Genomic DNA, 22,733 nt, shown 5'->3' on the forward strand with positions numbered 1-22,733 from the left:
TGCCTTAGCTCTTACCCATAATGCTTTTCAATCTTACCTTAAAGTCAATCACAGTAGGATTTTCCTTCACTGATTCTAACCACTCAGAAAATATCTTCTCTTCTGGACCAGAACTCCCTTTCTCCCACGCCAAAGCTGCTGCATACTCACTCCTCCCTCCTTGAACCAGGGATATGGATTTCTCTGATCCCTGAATAAATGAACCTGCAAGGTATTTCAAGAAAATTACTCGTTTAATTTTATTGCAAATTCAAACTTGAAAGTAAAGCCTATTTGCACAGGAGAAAGAAGCAGATGGCAGAGTCATGTAGCTCAATTAAGTAAACTAAGTGAAAAGCAAGAGAACATGTCTCTTGTCCCTATAGGGAGTTTAATAATAGAAATGATAATAATAGTGCCAACAGCTACCATTTATTAAGCAACACATGTATGCCAGGCACTCTGCACTCATTATTTATGTAATTCTCTTAACAACCCAGAGCAGTAGGTGTTACAAACATGGACATTGAAGCCAGAAGTAATTTGGCCTGGAACACATGGATACTAAGGGGGCGGAGTGGGGCTGGGATGCAGATGTAGCCCAAGGCCTGAGGACTCTGTCTCCTGCTCTTTGATGCCAAGCCTCCCACTTTTGACTTATATGGGCATATGTCTTGGGCCCCTGGAATAACGTAAACCACATGGTTTCTGGTACCCAATCAGTTGACTGCCATGCCATAACTGACTACAATTACAGAAAAATGTTGATAGAATACCTTTAAGCTTAAAGACAGGAGTAAAAGTACAACTAACCAAAAAAAAAAAATTAAATCTCAAGTTAAAAGTTGGCACAATGTTGCTTTAGAGGTACTGGCGTTTACTCTATACAGCACAGATCTTTCATATAAATTTTCAAAACTATTCCTCTTAACTAATGGTGTCTTTAATATGGGTAGGAACTGAGTAATAAGAAATTATAGTGAGAAATAAAATCAAATGGGAAAGAGGCTAGTGATATGGGTAATAGTTAATGGCATTAATCTGGTGTCTGTTATGGAGTGTCAGTAAGGATCAGCTATGCCCCCAACTGTTTAGAAATTCTACAGTAAGAGAGTCTAGGATGATTAGAACAATGGGTGAAATACTGTCTCTATGAAAAAAGTATGGTCCTTTTCAAAGTGAGCTGCTTAAGAGGGGTATAAGAAGAAATTGTTAGAGTTTTTTTGCATTTAATTTTCAAATAAAATAAGGGAGAAATTATTATTTGCCAATATATCATATACCTATTGACGGTGACTCTGATATGCAGATTGATATATGTCATAAATGGATTGACACTGGTAAGAGCTATATATGCTAAGAATGGGACCCTGAAGAAAGAACTAGTTAAGTCTATTTACTATTCTATTAGCTACTTTGAACAGAACGCTTACAAGTGAATAAATTGCTTAAAAGGATTCCAGAAAGAAAATGCAGACTGAAGATGATACCAACAGTGCAAACATAAGGAAAACAACTAATAGAAGGAAGAGCAGACACTTCTATTTCTTCCACAAGCTTCTCATCAATCACAACATGAGTTTGACAGCAAGCCACTCTCAAAACATATCAAAAATTTTAAGGAATTTTATGAAGTATTATCATTATGATATGAGCAAGACAAGGAAAATTCTGTTTATTTCATATAGATTATCTTTTGATATTTTCTATTTTGCACACTTGTATATATTTTTGTCCATAATGTATTTTTAGAAATAATATATTTATAAACATTTGTTAGTAAGTATACATATATTAGGGATATAGCCTCAAAAAAATTTAATGGTACCATTACAGATTATAAAAATTTGGAGTCAAATGATTTAATCAAAGTAGCTCAGAGTTAGAAATAGACAAATCAAAGCTCTTTTTTAAATTTTTATTTCTTTTATACAGCAGGTTTTTATAAGTTACCTATTTTCTACATATTAGTGTATATATGTCAATCCTAATCTCCCAATTCATCCCCCCCCAGCGCTTTCCCCCCTTGGTGTCCATACGTATGTTCTCTACATCTGTGTCTCTATTTCTGCCTTACAGACTGGTTCATCTGTACCATTTGTCTAGATTCCACATATATGCATTAATATACGATATTTGTTTTTCTCTTTCTGACTTACTTCACTCTCTATGACGGTCTCTATGTCCATTCACATCTCTGCAAAAGCCCCAATTTTGTTCCTTTTTATGGCTGAGTAATATTCCATTGTATCTAAGTACCACATCTTCTTTATCCATTTCTCTGTCGATGGGCATTTAGGTTGCTTCCATGACCTGGCTACTGTAAATAGTGCTGCAGTGAACACTGGGGTGCCTGTGTATTTTTGAATTAGGGTTTTCTCTGGGTATATTCCCAGTAGTGGGACTGCTGGGTCATATGGTAATCCTATTTTCAGCTTTTTAAGGAACCTCCATACTGTTCTCCATAGTGGCTGTATCAATTTACATTCCCACCAACAGTGCAAAAGTGTTCCCTTTTCTCCACACCCTCTCCAGCATTTGTTTGTACATTTGCTGACGATGCCCATTCTAACTGGTGTGAGGTGATACCTTTTTGTAGTTTTGATTTGCATTTCTCTACTAATTTGTGATGTTGAGCATCTTTTCATGTGCTTCTTGGCCAACTGTATGTCTTCTTTGGAGAAATGTCTATTTAGGTCTTCTGTCCATTTTTTAATTTTTTTTTTTTTAATATTGAGCTGCATGAGCTGTTTATATATTTTGGAGATGAATCCTTTGTCTGTTGATTCGTTTGCAAATATTTTCTCCTATTATGAGGGTTGTCTTTTCATCTTGTTTGTAGTTTCCTTTGCTTTGCCAAAGCTTTTAAGTTTCATTAGGTTCCATCTGTTTATTTTTGTTTTTATTTCCATTACTCTAGGAGGTGGGTCACAAAAGATCTTGCTGTGATTTATGTCAAAGAGTGTTCTTCCTATGATTTCCTCTAAGAGTTTTATACTTTCCGGTCTTACATTTAGGTCTCTAATCCATTTTGAGTTTACTTTTGTGTATGGTGTTAGGGAGTGTTCTAATTTCATTCTTTTACATGTAGCTGTCCAGTTTTCTCAGCACCAATTATCGAAGAGGCTGTCTTTTCTCCATTGTATATCCTTGCCTCCTTTGTCACAGGTTAGTTGACCAAAGGTGTGGGGGTTTATCTCTGGGCTTTCTATCCTTTTCCATTGATCTATATTTCTGTTTTTGTACCAGTACCATACTGTGTTGATTACTGTAGTTTTGTAGTATTGTCTGAAGTCAGGGAGTCTGATCCCTCCAGCTCCATTTTTCCCCCTCAAGATTGCTGTGGCTATTTGGGGTCTTTTGTGTTTTCATACAAATTTTAAGATTTTTTTGTTCTAGTTCTGTAAAAAATGCCATTGGTAATTTGATAGGGATTGCATTGAATCTGTAGATTGCTTTGGATAGTATAGTCATTTTTACAATATTGATTCTTCCAATCTAAGGACGTGGTATATCTCTCCATCTCTTTGTCTCATCTTTGATTTCTTTCATTAGTGTCTTATAGTTGTCTGAGTACAGGCCTTTTGTCTCCTTAAGTGGATTTATTCCTAGGTTTTTTATTCTTTTTGATGCGGTGGTGAATGGGATTGTTTCCTTAATTTCTCTTTCTGATCTTGCATTGTTAATGTATAGGAATGCAAGAGATTTCTGTGCATTAATTTTGTGTCCTGCAACTTTACCAAATTCATTGATTAGCTCTAGTAGTTTTCTAGTGGCATCATTTGGATTATCAATGTATAGTATGATGTCATCTGCAAACAGTGACAGTTTTACTTCTTTTCCAATTTGTATTACTTTTATTTCTTTTTTTTCTCTGATTGCCGTGGCTAGGACTTCCAAACCTATGTTGAATAATAGTGGCAAGAGTGGACATCCTTGTCTTGTTCCTGATCTTAGAGGAAATGCTTTCAGTTTTTCACCCTTGAGAATGATGTTTGCTGTGTGTTTGTCATATATGGCCTTTATTATGTTGAGGTAGTTTCCCTCTATGCCCAGCTTTTGGAGAGTTTTTATCATAAATGGGTGTTGAATTTTGTCAAAAGTTTTTTTCTGCGTCTACTGAGATGATCATATGGTTTTTATCCTTCAATTTGTTAACATGGTGTATCACATTGATTGATTTGCATATATTGAAGAATCCATGCATCCCTGGGATAAATTCCATTTGATCATGGTCTATGATCCTTTTAATGTATTGTTGGATTCTGTTTGCTAGTATTTTGCTGAGGATTTTTGCATCTATATTCATCAGTGATATTGGTCTGTAATTTTCTTTTTTTGTAGTATCTTTGTCTGGTTTTGGTATCAGGGTGATGGTGGCCTCGTAGAGTGAGTTTGGGAGTGTTCCTTCCTCTGCAATTGTTTGGAAGCGTTTGAGAAGGATGAGTGTTAGCTCTTCTTAAATATTTGATAGAATTCACCTGTGGAGTCATCTGGTCCTGGACTTTTTTTGTTGCAAGGTTTTTAATCACAGTTTCAATTTCATTCTTTGTGATTAGTCTGTTCATATTTTCTATTTCTTGCTGGTTCAGTCTTGGAAAGTTATACTTTTCTAAGAATTTGTCCATTTCTTCCAGGCTGTCCTCTTTATTGTCATAGAGTTGCTTGTAGTAGTCTCTTAAGATGCTTTGTATTTCTGCCATGTCCATTATAACTTCTCCGTTTTCATTTCTAATTTTATTGATTTGAGTACTCTCCCTCTTTTTCTTGATGAGTCTGGCTAAAGGTTTATCAATTTAGTTTATCCTTTCAAAGAACCAGCTTTTAGTTTTATTGATCTTTGGTATTGTTTTCTTTGTTTCTATTTCATTTATTTCTGCTCTGATCTATATGATTTCTTTCCTTCTGCTAACTTTGGGTTTTGTTTTTTCTTCTTTCTCTGGTTCTTTTTGGTGTAACGTTAGATTGTTTATTTGAGATTTTTCTTGTTTCTTGAGGTAGACCTGTATAGCTATAAACTTCCCTCTTAGAACTGCTTTTGCTGCATCCCATAGGTTTTGGATCATCATGTTTTCATTGACATTTGTCTCTAGGTATTTTTTTATTTCCTCTTTGATTTCTTCAGTGATCTCTTGGTTATTTAGTAGCATACTGTTTAGCCTCCGTGTGTTTGTGTTTTTTATGTTTTTTTCTCTGTAATTGATGTCTAATCTCATAGTGTTGTGGTCAGAAAAGATGCTTGATATGATTTCAATTTTCTTAAATTTACTGAGGCTTGATTTGTGACCCAAGATGTGATCTATCCTGGAGAATGTTCCATATGCACTTGAAAAGAAAATGTAATCTGCTGTTTTTGGGTGGAATGTCCTATAAATATCAATTAAATCTACCTGGTGTATTGTGTCATTTAAAGCTTGTGTTTCCTTATTAATTTTCTGTTTGGATGATCTGTCCATTGGTGTAAGTGAGGTGTTAAAGTTCTCCACTATTATTGTGTTACTGTTGGTTTCCTCTTTTATAGCTGTTAGCATTTACCTTATGTATTGAGGTGCTCCTATGTTGGGTGCATATTTATTTATAATTGTTATATCGTCTTCTTAGATTGATCCCTTAATCATTACATAGTGTCCTTCCTTCTTGTAACATTCTTTATTATAAAGTCTATTTTATCTGATATGAGTATTGCTACTCCAGCTTTCTTCTGATTTCTGTTTGCATGGAATATCTTTTTCCATCCCCTCACTTTCAGTCTGTATGTGTCCCTAGGTCTGAAGTGGGTCTCCTGTAGACAGCATATATATGGGTCTTGTTTTTGTATCCATTTAGCAAGCCTGTGTCTTTTGGTTGGAGCATTTAATCCATTCACGTTTAAGGTAATTATTGATATATATTTTCCTATTACCATTTTCTTAATTTTTTGGGGTTTGTTTTTGTAGGTCCTTTTCTCCTCTGTGTTTCCCACTTAGAGAATTCCTTTAGCATTTGTTGTAGAGCTGGTTTGGTGTTGCTGAATTCTCTTAGCTTTTGCTTGTCTGTAAAGCTTTTGATTTCTCCATCGAATCTGAATGAGATCCTTGCTGGGTAGAGTAAACTTGGTTGTAGGTTTTCCTTTCATCACTTTAAGTATATCATGGCAGGTGGATTCTTAACCACTGTGCCACCAGGGAAGCCCCTGCCCTTTCATTTCGTCTATCTTTCTGTCCATGTAGTTTTTGTTCCACAGGCTGCAGGATTGTTGTTCTTCTTGCTTCTGCTGTCTGTCTTCTGTTGAATGAGGCTATCTAAGAGGCTTGTGCAAGCTTCCTAATGGGAGGCACTGGTGGTGGGTAGAGCTGGCTGTTGCTCTGGTGGGCATAGCTCAGTAAAACTTTAATCCGCTTGTCTGCTGATGGGTGGAGCTGAGTTCCCTCCCTGTTGGTTGCTTGGCCTGAGGCAACCAAGCACTGGAGCCTAGAGGCTCTTTGGTGGGGCTAATCTGGAGGACTCCCACCAAGGAGTACTTCCCAGAACTTCTACCGCCTGTGTCCTTGTCCCCATGGTGAGCCATAGCTGCCCCCCACCTCTGCAGGAGACCCTCCAAGACTAGCAAGTAGGTCTGGTTCAGTCTCCTGTGGGGTCACTTCTCCTTCCCCCTGGGTCCTGATGTGCACACTACTTTGTGTGTGTCTTCCAAGAGTGGAGTCTCTGTTTCTCCTAGTCCTGTTGAAGTGCTGCAATCAAATCCCGCTCGCCTTCAAAGTCTGATTCTCTGGAAATTCCTCCTCCTGTTGCCAGACCCCCAGGTTGGGAAGCCTGACATGGGGCTCAGAACCTTCACTCTAGTGGGTGGACTTCTGTGGTATAATTGTTCTCCAGTTTGTGAGTCACCCACCTAGCAGTTATGGGATTTGATTGTATTGTGATTGCGCCCCTCTTACTGTTTCATTGTGGCTTCTCCTTTGAGTTTGGATGTGGTGTATCTTTTTTGGTGAGTTCCAGTGTCTTCCTATCAATGATTTTTCACAGTTAGTTTTGATTCCTGTGCTCTCGCAAGAGGGAGTGAGCACATATCCTTCTACTCTGCCATCTTGAACCAGTCCATCCAAATCTATGTTCTTAAGTGTGCTTTGCTTTTAGAAAACAACATAAATGTATCTCTTTTTTTAGGCAAATTGTCATTGTGATTAATAAGCATTAGTTGAGAATCTGCTATAAGCCAGGCACTAAAAACTTGGGTTGGGGAGTTGACACAATTCAGGAATATTAGCAATGTGTCAGCTGGGCAGGATTGATAGTTGATTAACCAGTTTGGAGACTATTGCAGTAGTCTCTGATTTTGCAGTGTCCCTACAAGCTGAAAACTAGAATTCATATTTGACATTTTCTCATCTCTATGTTGGATGGATTTTATAGTCGAGTAGTTTTTTTTCAGTAAGTATTCAAGAATGAATATTACCAGAATTCTCTCATGTTTTGAGACATCTTTCTGTTACCTCTACATATGAACACATTTTCTTTTCTCTTTTAGAAATTTGTGGACATTCCTCTATCATCTTGTAGTTTTGCATTTTGTCAAGAAGAAGTCTGACGCCAGCCAGATTTTGTTGTTATTCTGTAGGGAACTTGTTCTTTCAGCTAGGATACTTGAATTCATTTTAAAAATCTTTGTATTTAGTTAATTAACTAGAATTTGTCTTGAAATTGTATATTTGAACAATATTTCTGATACAAATAATGAAGACAAAGTTCTTCCTTTATTTCAGGGGCTTTATATATATATATATATATGTGTGTGTATATTTATTTATATATATTTTTAATAATAGTTTTTCTGTTTCATTTCTTGGGCTCTCTATTTCAGGAACACTAATTCCCATCTATAGAATTACATTTGTCATTCCATTTCCATTAGATATTCTTTAATAATGGTTAATATCTGGATTTTTTCTCTGCATTCATTATGAATTACTTTAGATTTTTCTTTATTAATTTTATCTTCAGACAATTATATTTTGAAGTTGCAGTGTCTATTTATAACTATAATGGCAATACTTTTCAATATTTGCTGTCTTTGTATCTTAGCTTTGAAATCTTCCTTTTCAATTAATTCTTATATTTAATGTTTTTATCTCTGAGCTTTTGATTTACTGAATTCACATTCTTATTAAATTATTCTATTGCAAGACAAACTGGTATAGAATCTGTACATTGTTTGGTTTATATTACTAGATTGATTGTTTGCATACTGTTCTTTTTTGGGGGGGTATAATACAAATGTGTAGTTGTCATGTCAGCTCTCATTTTGCTTATGCTCAACATGGGCATCCACATGTAGACCATTGATAGGCTCTGATATTTAAAACTACCTATTTATTATTATAGTAAATATGATATTATTATCTGTTCCTTGGCTGTCCTCCCATGACCATATAAATTTCATATTTTGGGAGATTTTGTGGTTCTGATTTCCTTTGTTCTGAGCAGAAGTAGCAATCAGTCAGGAAGAGTAAGGAAATAAGAAAATTTTACACAGAGGAAGGAGCTATTTATAATGGCAAGGCACAGAAGAGAGCATGACTTATTTAAGAGACTGCATAAAGTTTAGCTAGGCAGGGAGAGAGGCAGGAACCTATCTTCAAGGCTGTGTGAAACCATGACAAGTTTAAGGCATGAGTGTTTCATGATAAGATTTGCCTTGGAGAATATTCCTTTAACAGAAAATGTGTAGAATAGATTGGAAGAAGGCAAGACCAGAGGCAAGGGAATGAGTTGGGAGGCCTCTGTGGTAATCCAGGTTGGAAATGATGAATGGAAGGCATGTGTATGGAAATGAAGAGCTGGGGAGAACTGGGAGAAATATTAAGGAGGAGGAATGACTACTTATTGGATGTAGAGGCTAGAAAGAGGGAGGGAGAAATCAAAGAGAGCACTCAGGTTTCTGGCTTTGTTGCCTGAGCTTTTTTAATGTACTTCTCTTACAACTTATTTGTCTTTTTTTTTAATTGAAGTATAGTTGATTTACAATGTTTTGTTAGTTTCTGGTGTACAGCAGAGTGATTCAATTTTTCATATATATGGATATATATACACACACACATATATAATTCTTTTTCATATTCTTTTCCTTTATGGTTTACTACAAGATACTGAGTATAGTTCCCTGTGCTATAGAATAAGACCTTGCTTATCTATTTTATATATAGTAGTTTGTATCTTCTAATCCAAAACTCCTAATTTGTCTCTACCCTCCCTTCTCATTTGATAACCATAAATTTGTTTTCTATAATATGTCTATGAGTCTGTTTCTGTTTTGTAATAAGTTCACTTGTATCATATTTTAGATTCCACATAGAAGTGATATCATATGGTGTTTGTCTTTGTCTGACTTACTTCACTTAGTATAATAATGTCTAGGTCCATCCACATTGATGCAAATGGCATTATTTCATTCTTTTTTATGGCTGAGTAGTATTCCATAGTATATATGTACTACATCTTCTGTATTTTTAATGGTTGTCTATATGTATCCTTACTTTGTAAGTTCCTTGACTGGAAGACCTAGTTCATGCCCATCTGTACAATGCTTTACAATGCTTAATACTGAGTTTTGGCCGATAGGAAGAATCAATAAATGTGCATTCAGTTAAATAAACTAAATAGGAGATAAAGAAAATCTTAACCATGTCCCCTTTTAAGCAGTACTAATATTTGATTTGCTCCCTTCCCCCACCACACATAGGGCTCTGAGGCAAACAAATGAAGCTAATGAAAAGTGAAAAATAGTGTAGTCACAATCATGTGCAATATGGTACTTAAATTATGGCCAGTCAGGACGCACTGGGTAAGCTGCTAAGAGAAAGCATTGTTACCTCCATATTTCTCTGACAGCTTGTTAGTGGTGCACCGGTGTTCCACTTTTGTTTGCTTAAAGAAAAGGTAGCGTTTCTTTGTTTCAACCCGGATGCAGTTTTGGACTTCTGCCTTCGTTAGACCTAGGAAATGGAATACAAGCAAAAAACCCTGAGAATGTACCATGGAGAATTCAGGGAAGAGGAACATGAGGCTCTGGGCACTTGGGGAGCTACAGGTACTCCATATCAGCACACAACTCCTCCACTTCCCGTGAGCTCAAATGATTAATGGCTTTTACTACAGAGGCAGTCCTTCACAGGCCCTGGGACGTGCTGAAGAGAAGAGGTATATATGAGTCCCTGCCGTCTCCCCCATGGGGATCATGTTGGCGTCTCCATGTTGCCTACACACAATAAATCTCTAAGCTTTCCTGTCCTGCTGGCCACTGCCCTTGTATAGCCTCACAAGTCAAGAGATAAACACATGCTCTGTTTGGTGCCCCGCTGACAGGCCTTCTTTTGGGGCCACAGCTGATTCTGTGAGAACTGAGTCCATATCCCTTCTTCCCCTGTTCACCACCTAAAATGTAGATCTCATTGGTCACCTCTCCTTCCCGGAACACTCATTCTCATACTTGGCTATGCTTCCTCTCCCTGACTTAGCTGCTCACTCCACCTCTACCTCCAAAACGCTTTCATTTTACTATCAGAAATTCTGACTTCCTGACTCATGAACTCTTCTTTTATGTCCTCGATGACTGTTCACTCTTTCTCCTCATCTTAATTCAAGCCTATACTTGATATATTTCCACTGTTGTCTCCAAGGGAGGTTGATGCTGCCTCATTCCTAGCCTCTTTAGGAGTTGGAGCTGGGCTTGATATCTTCCTACTTTCCCAGTGCTGCTTTCATAGGATGACACTCCACAGTTTTATAACTCTTCTAAAAGTCTTGTTGCTCTGAAGCCCAGGACATCCAATTCTAATTCCTTTGGTCTTCATTGTTCTTATCTTTTAACAAACTTTGAAGCATCATTTGTTAAAGATTTTGGTATCTGAATCAGTCTTTTCCACCCCAATGCTAGCCATTATTCTTAATGACTTCAAAACCGATGGGGATGTCAGGGATTGAGTGGGACAGAGCACAGAGAAACAGGCCTGGCTGTTTGGAGGCTAAGTTGTACTGCTTATCTGGGGTAATTTGAGGAGAATAAATGTTTCCTTTTTTTTTTTTTTTAACAGCTTCCCAAGTCACCTGGTACCCCAAACACCTAAACTAGAATCCAGTTTTTTTGATGTTTAGTTAAAAATTGCCTTGAAAAATACAAGCTCATGAGAGATAGAGCTGTTACGTGAGCTCTTAAGCAACTTAAAGCAAAGTAGTTTATCAGATACTGATTCTTAGGGTTGCAGGTTACAAGAGGCAGGGAAGAATGTTTTCAGAGCTGGATGTGTCATGTGAGTATGATGCTGAAATTTAAACCTGAGGGCGCAGATCAACGAGGAATGAGGCTGAGTAGATGGGGATGGGGCTTCCTACTTCACCGTTCTTTCAATAGTTTGACCCATTCAAAGAGATGTATTACAGGTTGGAGTAAAGAATTCTTGGTTTGATGGCTGTTTTGGTCAGACTGAATAAACACAACTCATTTTTCTTCTGGTAGTATTGTTCTTATAAGTGGGTCAGGCAAATGTTTAGGCCACGTGAGGAAGTTAATACGTCTGTGGTTCACAACTCTTATCCTTTCATTAGGTTTCTATGATTTATAAGTGAAAATTAAATTGTATGTGACCAATTCACTAATTATAACATAATTAATTAACTGTAAAGTTAATTACATTTGCTGAGGGTTATAGGAGAATGCTTAAAGATTTGAATGATGAATCTCTCTTATGAGTTGTGGTGTTGGTCATGCAGTGATCAAAATATCAAGGCTTTATCAGTGAATTTCTGTGCCGGCCTTTTCTTCTTCACAAGATGTCCTATAGCTTGTGCCTGACCCATATCCACACTGACACAGGAGTTTCTTGATGCTGAAGCACTTGCCCTCTCAAGCCTGAGTGTCCCTCTGATGTGACACAGAGAGGAGTATTTCAGAAATGTCCTCAGCTACTCTGGGCAAAGGTCAACAGTGTCAATCAAAAATGTCATACTGATTGACGCAGTGGTTGAGTCCACCTGCTGATGCAGGGGACACGGGTTCGTGCCCTGGCTCGGGAAGATCCCACATGCCACAGAGCGGCTGGGCCCGTGAGCCCTGGCCGCTTAGCCTGCGCGTCCGGAGCCTGTGCTCTGCAGCGGGAGAGGCCACAATGGTGAGAGGCCCGCGTACCAAAAAAAAAAAAAAAAAGTCATACTGATAAATAGTGGGGTGTACAGTTTTTCTCCTCTAATTCAGAGCAGAAAATGACTTCCCAGTCAAAGGACTTTAAAATTACCATCTTGTATAACATGATATTTTAATTGTTTAATGTTGTCTCTGTATTCCTGAAATTCTTTTTACGTTGCACGCTGAAGCAATGCCAACTTTTATTCAAGGTTTTAAATTGACTATGGGACACTGTGCAGTAGAGGAATAAATCAAGGGATGCAAATAAAAAACAATTTAATTTTGTTTTATTCTTCTTGCACTAGAGAAAGTACTATGAAGTATTCAAGTCATTTAAAAAAATAATGACAAGGGATATAATTCTTATTGAATAAAGCAAATAATTCTTATTGAATAGAGCAAATAAAAACTAAGCCTAAACTCTAACTCTACATTATTGAGAAGTAAGGGGAGAAGGACTAAAAGAGGGAAAAGGGAGGAGGCCAGAATATGTATTCATCTGAAGAGTGGGCAAAAACAGGTAAGCACACCCACCGGAGAATTCCATTTTATTGAGATTTGTTTCTGTCTGAGTGAGCTTCATCTTAACCACAATTAAAATTGAGCTGCAATATTATTATTGTGACTCAGAGAAGTATATATATACATGGAAATGCACATATTTAATGACTATAAGAATATATATTACATATAAAAATATTGAATATAAGGATATATATCTTAATATATTAAATATATATACACATACTAAAATACTATGTATATATAGTGTGTGTGTGTGTACATAGGTGTGTATGGTTATATATTTCCAGTTTTATATCATATCTCAAACTCCCTTTCTTTCTCTTATTATGTGTGGCTCTGTGTCTGAAGTCTCTATTTTTATTTAAAGAGAAAAATATGGAAGGTGAGAATATTTCAGGAAGTATAGCTCATCACTTTTCATTTTTGTTATGGGGCTTCAACTATTAAAATGCTGGATGGTTGATTAAAGATTCACATAGTTCTTTAACTGACCTGAACTCTAAGCCTTTAGAGGCTTTGCTGTGAATGCATGATGAGTATAGCTTATCAGGTGAGAAATTATTCTTGGCTACAGCAGCAGTGACCAGAATAATTTTATCCCAAGGGTGAGATGAAACCAAGTCAAGGGCCAGAGACTTCCCCAAACGATTTTTGCTCATCATAAATGTTGATGAAATTCATCAAGCAAACATTGCTCCAGTGGAAAGGATAACTGTAAGGAAACATAAGAGGCAGGCAGTGTGGAAAGCCCATCACAGCATAAGTCTTTTGGATTTCAGTAACTCTGTCAGGCAAAAAATTTTGAAGACCTTCTTACTGAAAATCTTTCTCAAAGACATTTATCCCATCTCCTGTCTTAAAAAGCAGATCATGATGGACATCTGATCAATTAAGGTTTAGAAGGACTCAGGGAAGCCCCATTAAACATTACCATTTGCCATAATGAGATATTAAGAACAGAAGGATTGAAACTCTATTGACCTCAGAGTTGGCTTGGTGTCTTTTAAAATAAATTCTTAATTTCTTTTGTATAAAAGTTAAATGATCAGGGCTTCCCTGGTGGCACAGTGGTTGAGAGTCCGCCTGCCGATGCAGGGGACACGGGTTCGTGCTCCGGTCCGGGAAGATCCCACATGCCACAGTGCGGCTGGGCCCGTGAGCCATGGCCGCTGAGCCTGCGCGTCCGGAGCCTGTGCTCCGCAACGCAAGAGGCCACAACAGTGAGAGGCCCAAGTACTGCAAAAAAAAAAAAGTTAAATTATCAAGAATTCTGATTTATTTAGGGGAATCTGTCAGTTGGGTTCTGGTTATTATACAATTTCCTAACCATGTTCTCAAGATAGAAGCATCACAAGGATGCTGTGTCATTTCACACAGGAGCCTGAAAAATTTCACACAGGAGCCTGAAAAATTTATACAAAGGTACTTAAGTAATAGTAATTAATATTGGCAATCTAGGATAATAAGAAACCAAGATTTATTTTTTATTAAAAAAATTTTTTTTTTTGTGGTACGCGGGCCTCTCATTGTTGTGGCCTCTCCCGTTGCGGAGCACAGGCTCCGGACGCACAGGCTCAGCGGCCATGGCTCACGGGCCCAGCCGCTCCGCAGCATGTGGGATCTTCCCGGACCGGGGCACGAACCCGTGTCCCCTGCATCGGCAGGCGGACTCTCAACCACTGCGCCACCAGGGAAGCCCCAAGATTTATTTTTAAACCAAGGTTTATATTGTTATTTTATATGTAAGCAGAAAAATATCACTGATTATATCCCAAGATATAAAATTGCAATCTTTCTTCAAATGAAAGTGCTTCCCATCTGGTTTCAAGTTTTGTCACCAGTAGGTGCATATCTGGCCCATATTAACTTAGTCCCTTGTCAAGTCCTTAATCGCTTTTCATCCTTTGCCCTTGACTTTCAGTTAAAATCATTAAAAGAAAAAGAATTAGTCCAGTGGCTAGGACTTTGCGCTTTCACTATTGAGGGCCTGGGTTCAATCCCTAGTCAGGGAACTAAGATTCCAAAAGCTGCTCGGCCAAAAAAAAGAAAAAGAAAAGAAAGAAAGCAAGAAAAAAGACTGCCAGTGGATTTGCTGTAATTACAGTTTTATAAAACTATTATCTCCTATAAAATTGCTATAAGTAAATTATCTTTTAGAGTTTAGTTCCAAGACAAATTTTGTTTTCCTTGAGGTGATGGCATGCGTCTCTCTTTAGTTTACCACTACTAAGCAGCTTATGATGTTCTTAATGTCAGGAAATTCTGGGTCAAATCTGATGCCCAAAGAGGTGAAGCCTGTTTATTTTTCCTTCTTCTTTTTGTCTGAATTTTCTATTTCTATTTTATTTCCTTGAGTGTACTTTTTGGGTTTTCTTCATATCGTTTTGGAAATAAAGCAGGGTCGAAATAAAGTCAATAAAGAAGAACTAAAAGGATAGAGAAAGAGAAAAATGTATTGCACACTGTCTTATCAGTTAAAAATGAAGGTTGAAGAAAGCGAACCTGAGTTCTTTAGTTCTTCCTTGCTAAACTGATAGAGGAGATCATACACGCCTCCCAGGGAGCCAGAGGTGAAATAGTGAGTCCCGAAGTCATCAAATATCCGGCTGTATAAAGCAGAGTTGTATTCTAGAGGCAGGTGGTTAAGTGCTTTCAAAAAGACATCAGAAAGCTGCAGATCTTTAGTTTTCATTGTGAAATTTAAGACTTTTATCACTTTATGGATCCTAATAAAACTGGAATCCTAAATGGAAGAGGAGAAAGGATTTAAAAAAAAGATTATTAAAGGTAATGAAAGCTTGAGGGATCAAGCATTAAATGTTTACCATCAGCTTCATTCTAACCACAGCATTACAATAATTGTTAACTCTCCATTGCATGTTCCCACAGACAAAATGATAATTTTCATTTTATTTTTTTCCAGTACCTCTTCCTCAGATGTTCAAAATGGTAAACAGATTAAGATGACCTCAATCATGTAAACTGTGTGACTGAGGCATGTGCTGTCTACCAAAAAGAGATCAAGTATCAAAAAGTAAATCTTTCTTTCTTGATGGTCAATTGTGGGTGCACCCCTACCACGTTATTATTTAGAAAGCCTAGCTAATGCAAATAATTGAACAAAGATTGTGTAAATTTTCAACTGGAAGTTACCCAATGAGATTCAAGTCATAACTTTGTCATAGACTCAGGAAAAGCATGTCAATTCTCTGGGCCTCAGTTGTCTGGGAAATGTCACCTGCTGCACAGCCTTCATCTGTGACATTTCACACCCCTTTCAACTCCAAAATGTTATGACTTAAAATTACATAAGGAGTAAAATTAAATAAAATTATTTGTATTCTCTCTCTATCCGTAAACAGAAATATTTGTTTGGAGGTTCTTTTTTCTTTAATTGTCTTTTGTTATGTCAAATTAATTTAGGATTAGGTGATTGGTATTATGCCCCAAATTTCATTTCATTATACTGTCCTTCTCCATAGCCACTGTTTTATGTGTGTATCCATGTATACTGTTCTTTTAAAAAAAATTTATATACTGTAACTGATTTCTCAATTTTAGCAAATTGTAAAGTTTAATAAAAAGAGAGAGGGGCATATTTTAGCCAAAGGTCTTTATTAGTTAAATTGTTAACTTTATTAATTAAATTATTATAGCTGTAAATTATTAAACAGCTATCTTTCTGTGTGCTATAATTGTGGAACAAAATGACTATTAACACAAAAGAAGAAAAACCTCACAAGGCTTGAGGAAGAGTCAATATTCATCTACCTCTCTCTCTCTTTTCCTCTCTCTTCCTCCCTCCTTCTGTCCCTTTCCATACTCTTTCCTATCTGCTTACCTTCAATACATTTATCTCTCAGCTATCTCATATGCAGTGGACATAGATGTGAACAAGGAAGAAAAAATTCAGGTCTTTATGGAGCTTACATTTTAAGAGTCCATTAATTCTAAGTTTAATACTTGAATTTTGTCATGGAGGTGTGGCTTTGGAAAAGTAGAGGGACATTGTGCTTTTAGAGAGAAGCACACTTAACTTCCTGAATAACTGAAACGTGCCTGTTTGGATATGCGCATTGAAATGGGTTGTTAAAAATTTCCAGGTTGCTTTAAAAAATGAAATTGTGGAAAATACAAGTGAAATTTTGGTAACTCAACTTAGCACAAGCACCTCCTTGGTGCCCCACTTGTCAGTGCCTGGTGGCTAGAACTGGCTATTCTGGACTAAAAAATTATGTGACAGTATGTTATTAACCATGTGTGGTCTATTTCAACATTCTGTGAGAGCTTGCTTTATTTTAACCATCTTTTTGTTGGTTCAATTTTGTAAAAAAATTCAAAAAACACTGAATCTTGCTGAGATAACTGGTATTTTGACTTGAAACAGACTATCTGCCCAACAAATGTTTAGTCAGATCTTTTAGTGACAAGATAAATAAAGCATTAAACTCCACTTAAGGGCTTGGATTGTTTTTCAAGTTTGTGGGATGTTATTTTATCTATTTGAAGATTAAGAGAGTTTGCAGTAGCATTTTCTACTTAACCTGAGATATCCTTATTCCGCTCAGATCTAATCAAAGATGTTGGGTTGAACCACACAAAGTTGACAATCTTGTAAGTCAAAAATGGTTGAATATCAGCAGTTTCATATGTTCGACCCTGATACTGTGAATAGCCTGAAATGTTTCCACTTTGGCTCAGACTATTAGAGATAAAATAACAGCTGTTTACCTACAGATAAGGGTTTTACAAGTGTTCTCTAGCATGTTTGAAACATTTATAAACAAATTCTGTGAAGCAAACCTTAATTTTGAGACTGGTATATATTTATAAATAATAGATTTGCTTCAGAGCAAGCTGGGGGGCTTATTGAAAAAAAGCCAGACTCACATGCCCAATCCCAGACATGCTGAATCAATAAATTAAAAGAAGGGTCGGGGAGGTGTCTTTTTACCTCCTGGTAATTCTGACACTAACTTGTCTTAAGAATATAATTTGGTAAGTGTGAGGGAAACAATATGACCCAGAGTCCATTCAAAAGTGAACTAACAATCTGTGTTACAAAAGGAATTTATTTTATTCTTTTTCAACATGCTCATATCACCAGAGCTATACTCTTTCCAGAGTTTGGTGAAATGATGAATAAAGGAATGAATGAATAAGCAAGTAGCTTGAGATATAATGTGGTAGATGTGATAGTGGGCAAAAATTAGACAATTGATTTTAATTCCCAACTCTGGCATTTACTCATAGTAAGATCACGGGAGTGACTTGACTTCTTGGACTTTAGTGTAGTGCCTGACACATGGTAGGTATTTGATGAATTCTGTTGAATTAAAAATAAATATATGGACTTCAATTTACTCATCTGCAAGATGGTGTTAAAAACATCTACTACTGAGGGGGAGGAGTCAAGATGGCAGAATAGGAGGATGCTGGATTCATCTCTCCTCACAAGTACATCAAGAGGGAGGGGATATATGTATACATATAGTTGATTCACCTTATTGTACAGCAGGAACTAACACAACATTGTAAAGCAACTATATCCCAATTAAAAAAAAAAAAAAGAATACATCTACAAATGGAAGAATTCTCACAGAGCACCTGCTGAACATTAGCGGAAGACTTCGGACACCTAAAAGGACAAGAAAAATCCCCTCACGACTGGGTAAGACAAAAGAAAAGAGGAATCAAAAAAGGGACCAGTACCCCTGGTAGGAAGCCAAAGGTAAGGAGAGGTTCCTGCACTCAGTAAAACCCCCTCATGGTGGGGAAATCAGCTGGGACAGAAAGGGACCTTCAGAGGATCAAAGGGGAATGCAGCAGACCATCTGTGGAAGGCAGGACAAAGTAAGAGCTGTGCGCATGGTCTACAACACAGCTCTGCACATCCCAGCCTGAGTCGTGTGTCTCCTGGTGCAGAGGGGGGCTGGGTGCTGGAAAGCGGGGTTTGGAGCATGGACCCAGGGAGGGGACAGCTGTTGGCTGTGAAAGGGACAGGAGTAAGGAGATCCACAACCGGAAAAATTTGCAGAAGCCTGGGACACCATGGAAGCAAGATGTCATTGTTAAGTGGCACACAAGGGGTGGGGCCACCATTGCAACCTCCTTCCCCACCCAACTGTTTTGGCCTCCATGGGCACTGGGAGGAGCACCCATCTGAGCAGGCTCACCTGCCCCTCAATCCAAGGCCTCCTTTCCCTGCATAGGCTCCAGGTTCCTGAGCGTTGCCCATGCCAAAGCCTCCTCAGGAGTCAGCCCTGGGTGCCCCTGCCTGAGATGGGAATCTGCCAGTGCTGGCAGAGGCTGAGTGCTAAAGTGTGGGGTGAAGAGATTATATCTGGGGAAAGGACCACTGTTGGCTGCACGGATACAACAGGGGACAGGAGTGAGGGGCTCTGAGGCCAGGAACGCCCCTAGAGGAAGTGTGGTCTGCCTAGGAAACAAAGTGCCATCTTTGAGTGGTGCTCAAGGGGCAGGGCCGCCACTGCCCCCACATACCAGCCCCTGCCTCTGCAGCACAGGGAAGGACTCCCACCAGAGTGAGTGCATCCCAGTCTGTTGCAACTGCCTGTTGGTCTCTGCTGGCACAGACACTTCACACACACCCCAGTTGTGGCTGCCATACCCCTCCCTGGCCTGATAGAGTAAGTGTGCTCCAATCAAGTGTGGCTTTTGCTCCCTCTTGCCTTGGCAGGGAACAGATGCTGGAGGGGGGCACACATGCAGAGGTGGGGCCAAAGCCAAAGCTGAGCCTCAGTGGTGGTGTGACTAAGGAGGAGGAAATCACTCCACGCAGCTGTACAAGCCGTGGATTAAACCCCCATTATCAGCTTGGTAAATCCCGCATCTGTGGAATACCTGAATAGACAATGAGTGTTCCCACAACAGAGACCTGTCTAGCTTTAAAAGCAGTGGACTTTGGGGGCAAGTACACATGCAAGCTGGGCCAGGTTGGAGTCTGAGCTGACCCTACAGAGCCCACAGAGGGTTGAGACCTACATAGAGGTATTGGAGGGCCTCCTGGGGAGGTGGATTTGGGCTGTGGCTCACTGTGGGAGCAAGGACACTGACAGCAGAGTCCCCAGGAAAATATTCTTATCACTATTATTCTTTATTGTTTGTTTCATTTTGTTCAGTTTTTGTTGTTTTTATTATGTTTTATATTTTATTTTTTAATATTTAAAAAATTTTTTCTATTTTTACTTTACTTTTTTGTTGTTTTGTGTTTATTTTTCTTTTTTGTTCTTTTTTAGTCATTTTGTGTGTTTGTTTTATAGTTTCTTTGCCTTTTATTTAGTTTGCTTTCTTTTTTTGTTTAGCTTTTTATTTTTTGTTTTTGTTAAATTAGTCTTTGATGGTTTTCATTTTTGAGCTCTTTTGTTTGTTCTCCTGTTTTTTTGTTTTCTTTGGCTTTTTTTATTCGTTTGTTTTTATCGTTTGTTTTGGGTTTTGTCTGTTTTCTTTTTTCCTTTTTTTGTGTTGTTTGTTTTTGTCATTTGTATTGGGTTTTGTTTATCTGTTTGTTTTCTTTTCCTTTTTTGTCCTTTTTCCTCTGGACACACTGTGCAGCTTGTGGGCTCTTTGTTTCCTGCCAGGGATCAGGCCTAGGCATCCAGGGTGGGAGTGCCAAGTCCAGGATGCTGGACCACCAGAGAATTCCTAGTGCCAGGAAATATTAATCGGTGTGTGCTCTCCTGGAGATAACCATCTTGACACCAAGACCCAGCTCTGCCAAACTGCATGCAGGCTCCAGTGCTGGACACCTCACACCAAACAACCAGCAAGACAGGAACACAACCCCACCTATTGGTGGACAGGCTGCCAAAAGTTGTACTAAGTTCACAGAAACACCAAAACACACCAACTGATGTGGTCCAGTCTATCAGAAGGAAAAGACTAAGCTCCACTCACCAAAGCACAGGCACCAGTCCCTCCCACCAGGAAGCCTACCCAAGCACCTGGACCAACTTCATCCACCAGGGAGCAGACAACAGAAGCAAGAGGAACTACAACACTGTAGCCTGCTGAAAGGAGACCACAAACACAGTACGTTAGACAAAACAAAATGACATTGAAATATGTTGCAGACGAAGGAGCAAGGTAAAAACTCACAAGACCAAATAAATGAAGAGGAAATAGGCAATCTACCTAAAAAAGAATTCAGAGTAATGATAGTAAATATGATCCAAGATCTCAGTAATAGAATGGAGGCATGGATTGAGAAGATATAAGAAATGTTTAACAAGGACCTAGAAGAACTAAAGAACAATCAGTGACGAAGAACACAATAACAGAAATGAAAAATACATTAGAGTAATCAGTAGCAGAATAACTGAGGCAGAAGATGGGTAAGTGAGCTGGAAGACAGAATGGTGAAATTCACTGCTGCAGAGCAGAATAAAGAAAAAAGAATGAAAAGAAATGAGGAGAGTCTCAGAGATCTCTGGGACAACATTAAATGCACCAACTTTTGAATTATAGGGGTTCCAGAAGAAGAGAAAGATAAGGGTCTGAGAAAATATTTGAAGACATTATAGTTGAAAACTTCCGTAACATGGGAGAGGAAATAGTCACCCAAGTCCAGGAAGTGAAGAAAGTCCCATACAGGATAAACCCAAGAAGAAAAACGCCTAGACACATATTAATGAAATTAACAAAAATTAAATACAAAGAAAAAATATTAAGAGCAGCAAGAGAAAAGCAACAAATAACATACAAGAGAATCTCCAGAAGGTTATCAGCAGATTTTTCAGCAGAAACTCTGCAAGCCAGAAGTGAATGGCAGGATATATTTAAAGTGATGAAAAGGAAAAACTTAACAATCAAGATTACTTTACCTAGCAAGGATCTCATTCAGATTTGACAGAGAAATCAAAAGCTTTACAGACAAGCAAAAGCTATGAGAATTCAGCACCACCAAACCAGCTTTACAATAAATGTTAAAGGAACTTCTCTAGGTGGAAAACACAAGAGAAGAAAAAGACCCACAAAAACAAATCCAAAACAATTAAGAAAATGGTAATAGGAACAAACATATTGATAATTACCTTAAATGTAAATGGATTAAGTGCTCCAACCAAAAGACATAGACTGGCTGAATGGATATAAAAACAAGACCCATATATATGCTGTCTACAGGAGACCCACTTCAGACCTAGGGACACATACAGACTGAAAGTGAGGGGATGGAAAAAGATATTCCATGCAAATGGAAATCAAAAGAAAGCTGGAGTAGCCATACTCATATTAGATAAAATGGACATTAAAATAAAGAATGTTACAAGAGACAAGGAAGGACACTACATAATGATCAAGGGATCAATACAAGAAGAAGGTATAACAATTGTAAATATTTATGCACCTAACTTAGGAGCACCTCAATACATAAGGCAAATGTTAACAGCCATAAAAGGGGAAATTGACAGTAACACTATTATAGTAGGGGACTTTAACACCCCACTTTCAACAATGGACAGATCATCCAGACAGAAAATTAATAAGGAAACGCAAGCTTTAAATGACACATTAGCCCAGATGGACTTAATTTAAATTTACAGGACATTCCATCCAAAAACAAAAGTATACACTTTCTTCTCAAGTGAACATGGAACATTCTCCAGGATACATCATATCGTGGGTCACAAATGAAGCCTCAATAAATTTAAGAAAATTGAAATCATAGCAAGCATCTTTTCCAACCACAACACTATGAAATTAAAATAAATTACAGAAAAGAACTGTAAAAAACACAAACACATGGAGGCTAAACAATACGTTACTAATTAACCAAAAGATCACTGAAGAAATCAAAAAGCAAATCAAAAAATACCTAGAGACAAATGACAATGAAAACACGATGATCCAAAACCTATGGGATGCAGCAAGAGAAGTTCTAAGAGGGAAGTTTATAGCAATACAACCCTACCTCAAGAAACAAGAAATATCTCAAATAAACAACCTAACCTTACACCTAAAGCAACTAAGGAAAGAAGAAGAAGAAGAACAACAACAAAAACCCCTAAAGTTAGTATAAGGAAATAAATCATAAAGATCAGAGCAGAAATAA

At 37.9% G+C, this 22,733-nt stretch overlaps 1 protein-coding gene and 1 long non-coding RNA gene across 5 annotated transcripts in view; one reads left to right on the plus strand and one right to left on the minus strand.

The window, feature by feature from the left end:
• The window catches only part of LOC114891890, a 253,784-nt gene that overhangs the window by 152,686 nt on the left and 78,365 nt on the right, over positions 1-22,733 (plus strand). The gene's annotated exons all lie outside the window — the stretch shown is intronic.
• The window catches only part of C6 (complement C6), a 92,851-nt gene that overhangs the window by 39,736 nt on the left and 30,382 nt on the right, over positions 1-22,733 (minus strand). For all 4 annotated transcript variants that reach the window (XM_029216381.1, XM_029216385.1, XM_029216382.1 and 1 more), the window contains 3 exons: positions 15,164-15,404; positions 9,828-9,950; positions 38-204 (listed from right to left, as the gene is read on the minus strand). In XM_029216381.1, coding sequence (XP_029072214.1) covers positions 38-204; positions 9,828-9,950; positions 15,164-15,404 — 531 coding nt within the window. The remainder of the gene's footprint in view (positions 1-37; positions 205-9,827; positions 9,951-15,163; positions 15,405-22,733) is intronic.

This window comes from Monodon monoceros, unplaced genomic scaffold (assembly GCF_005190385.1).
Source record: "Monodon monoceros isolate NGI ecotype Baffin Bay Population unplaced genomic scaffold, NGI_Narwhal_1 Super_Scaffold_12, whole genome shotgun sequence".
NCBI classification, from domain to species: domain Eukaryota; kingdom Metazoa; phylum Chordata; class Mammalia; order Artiodactyla; family Monodontidae; genus Monodon; species Monodon monoceros.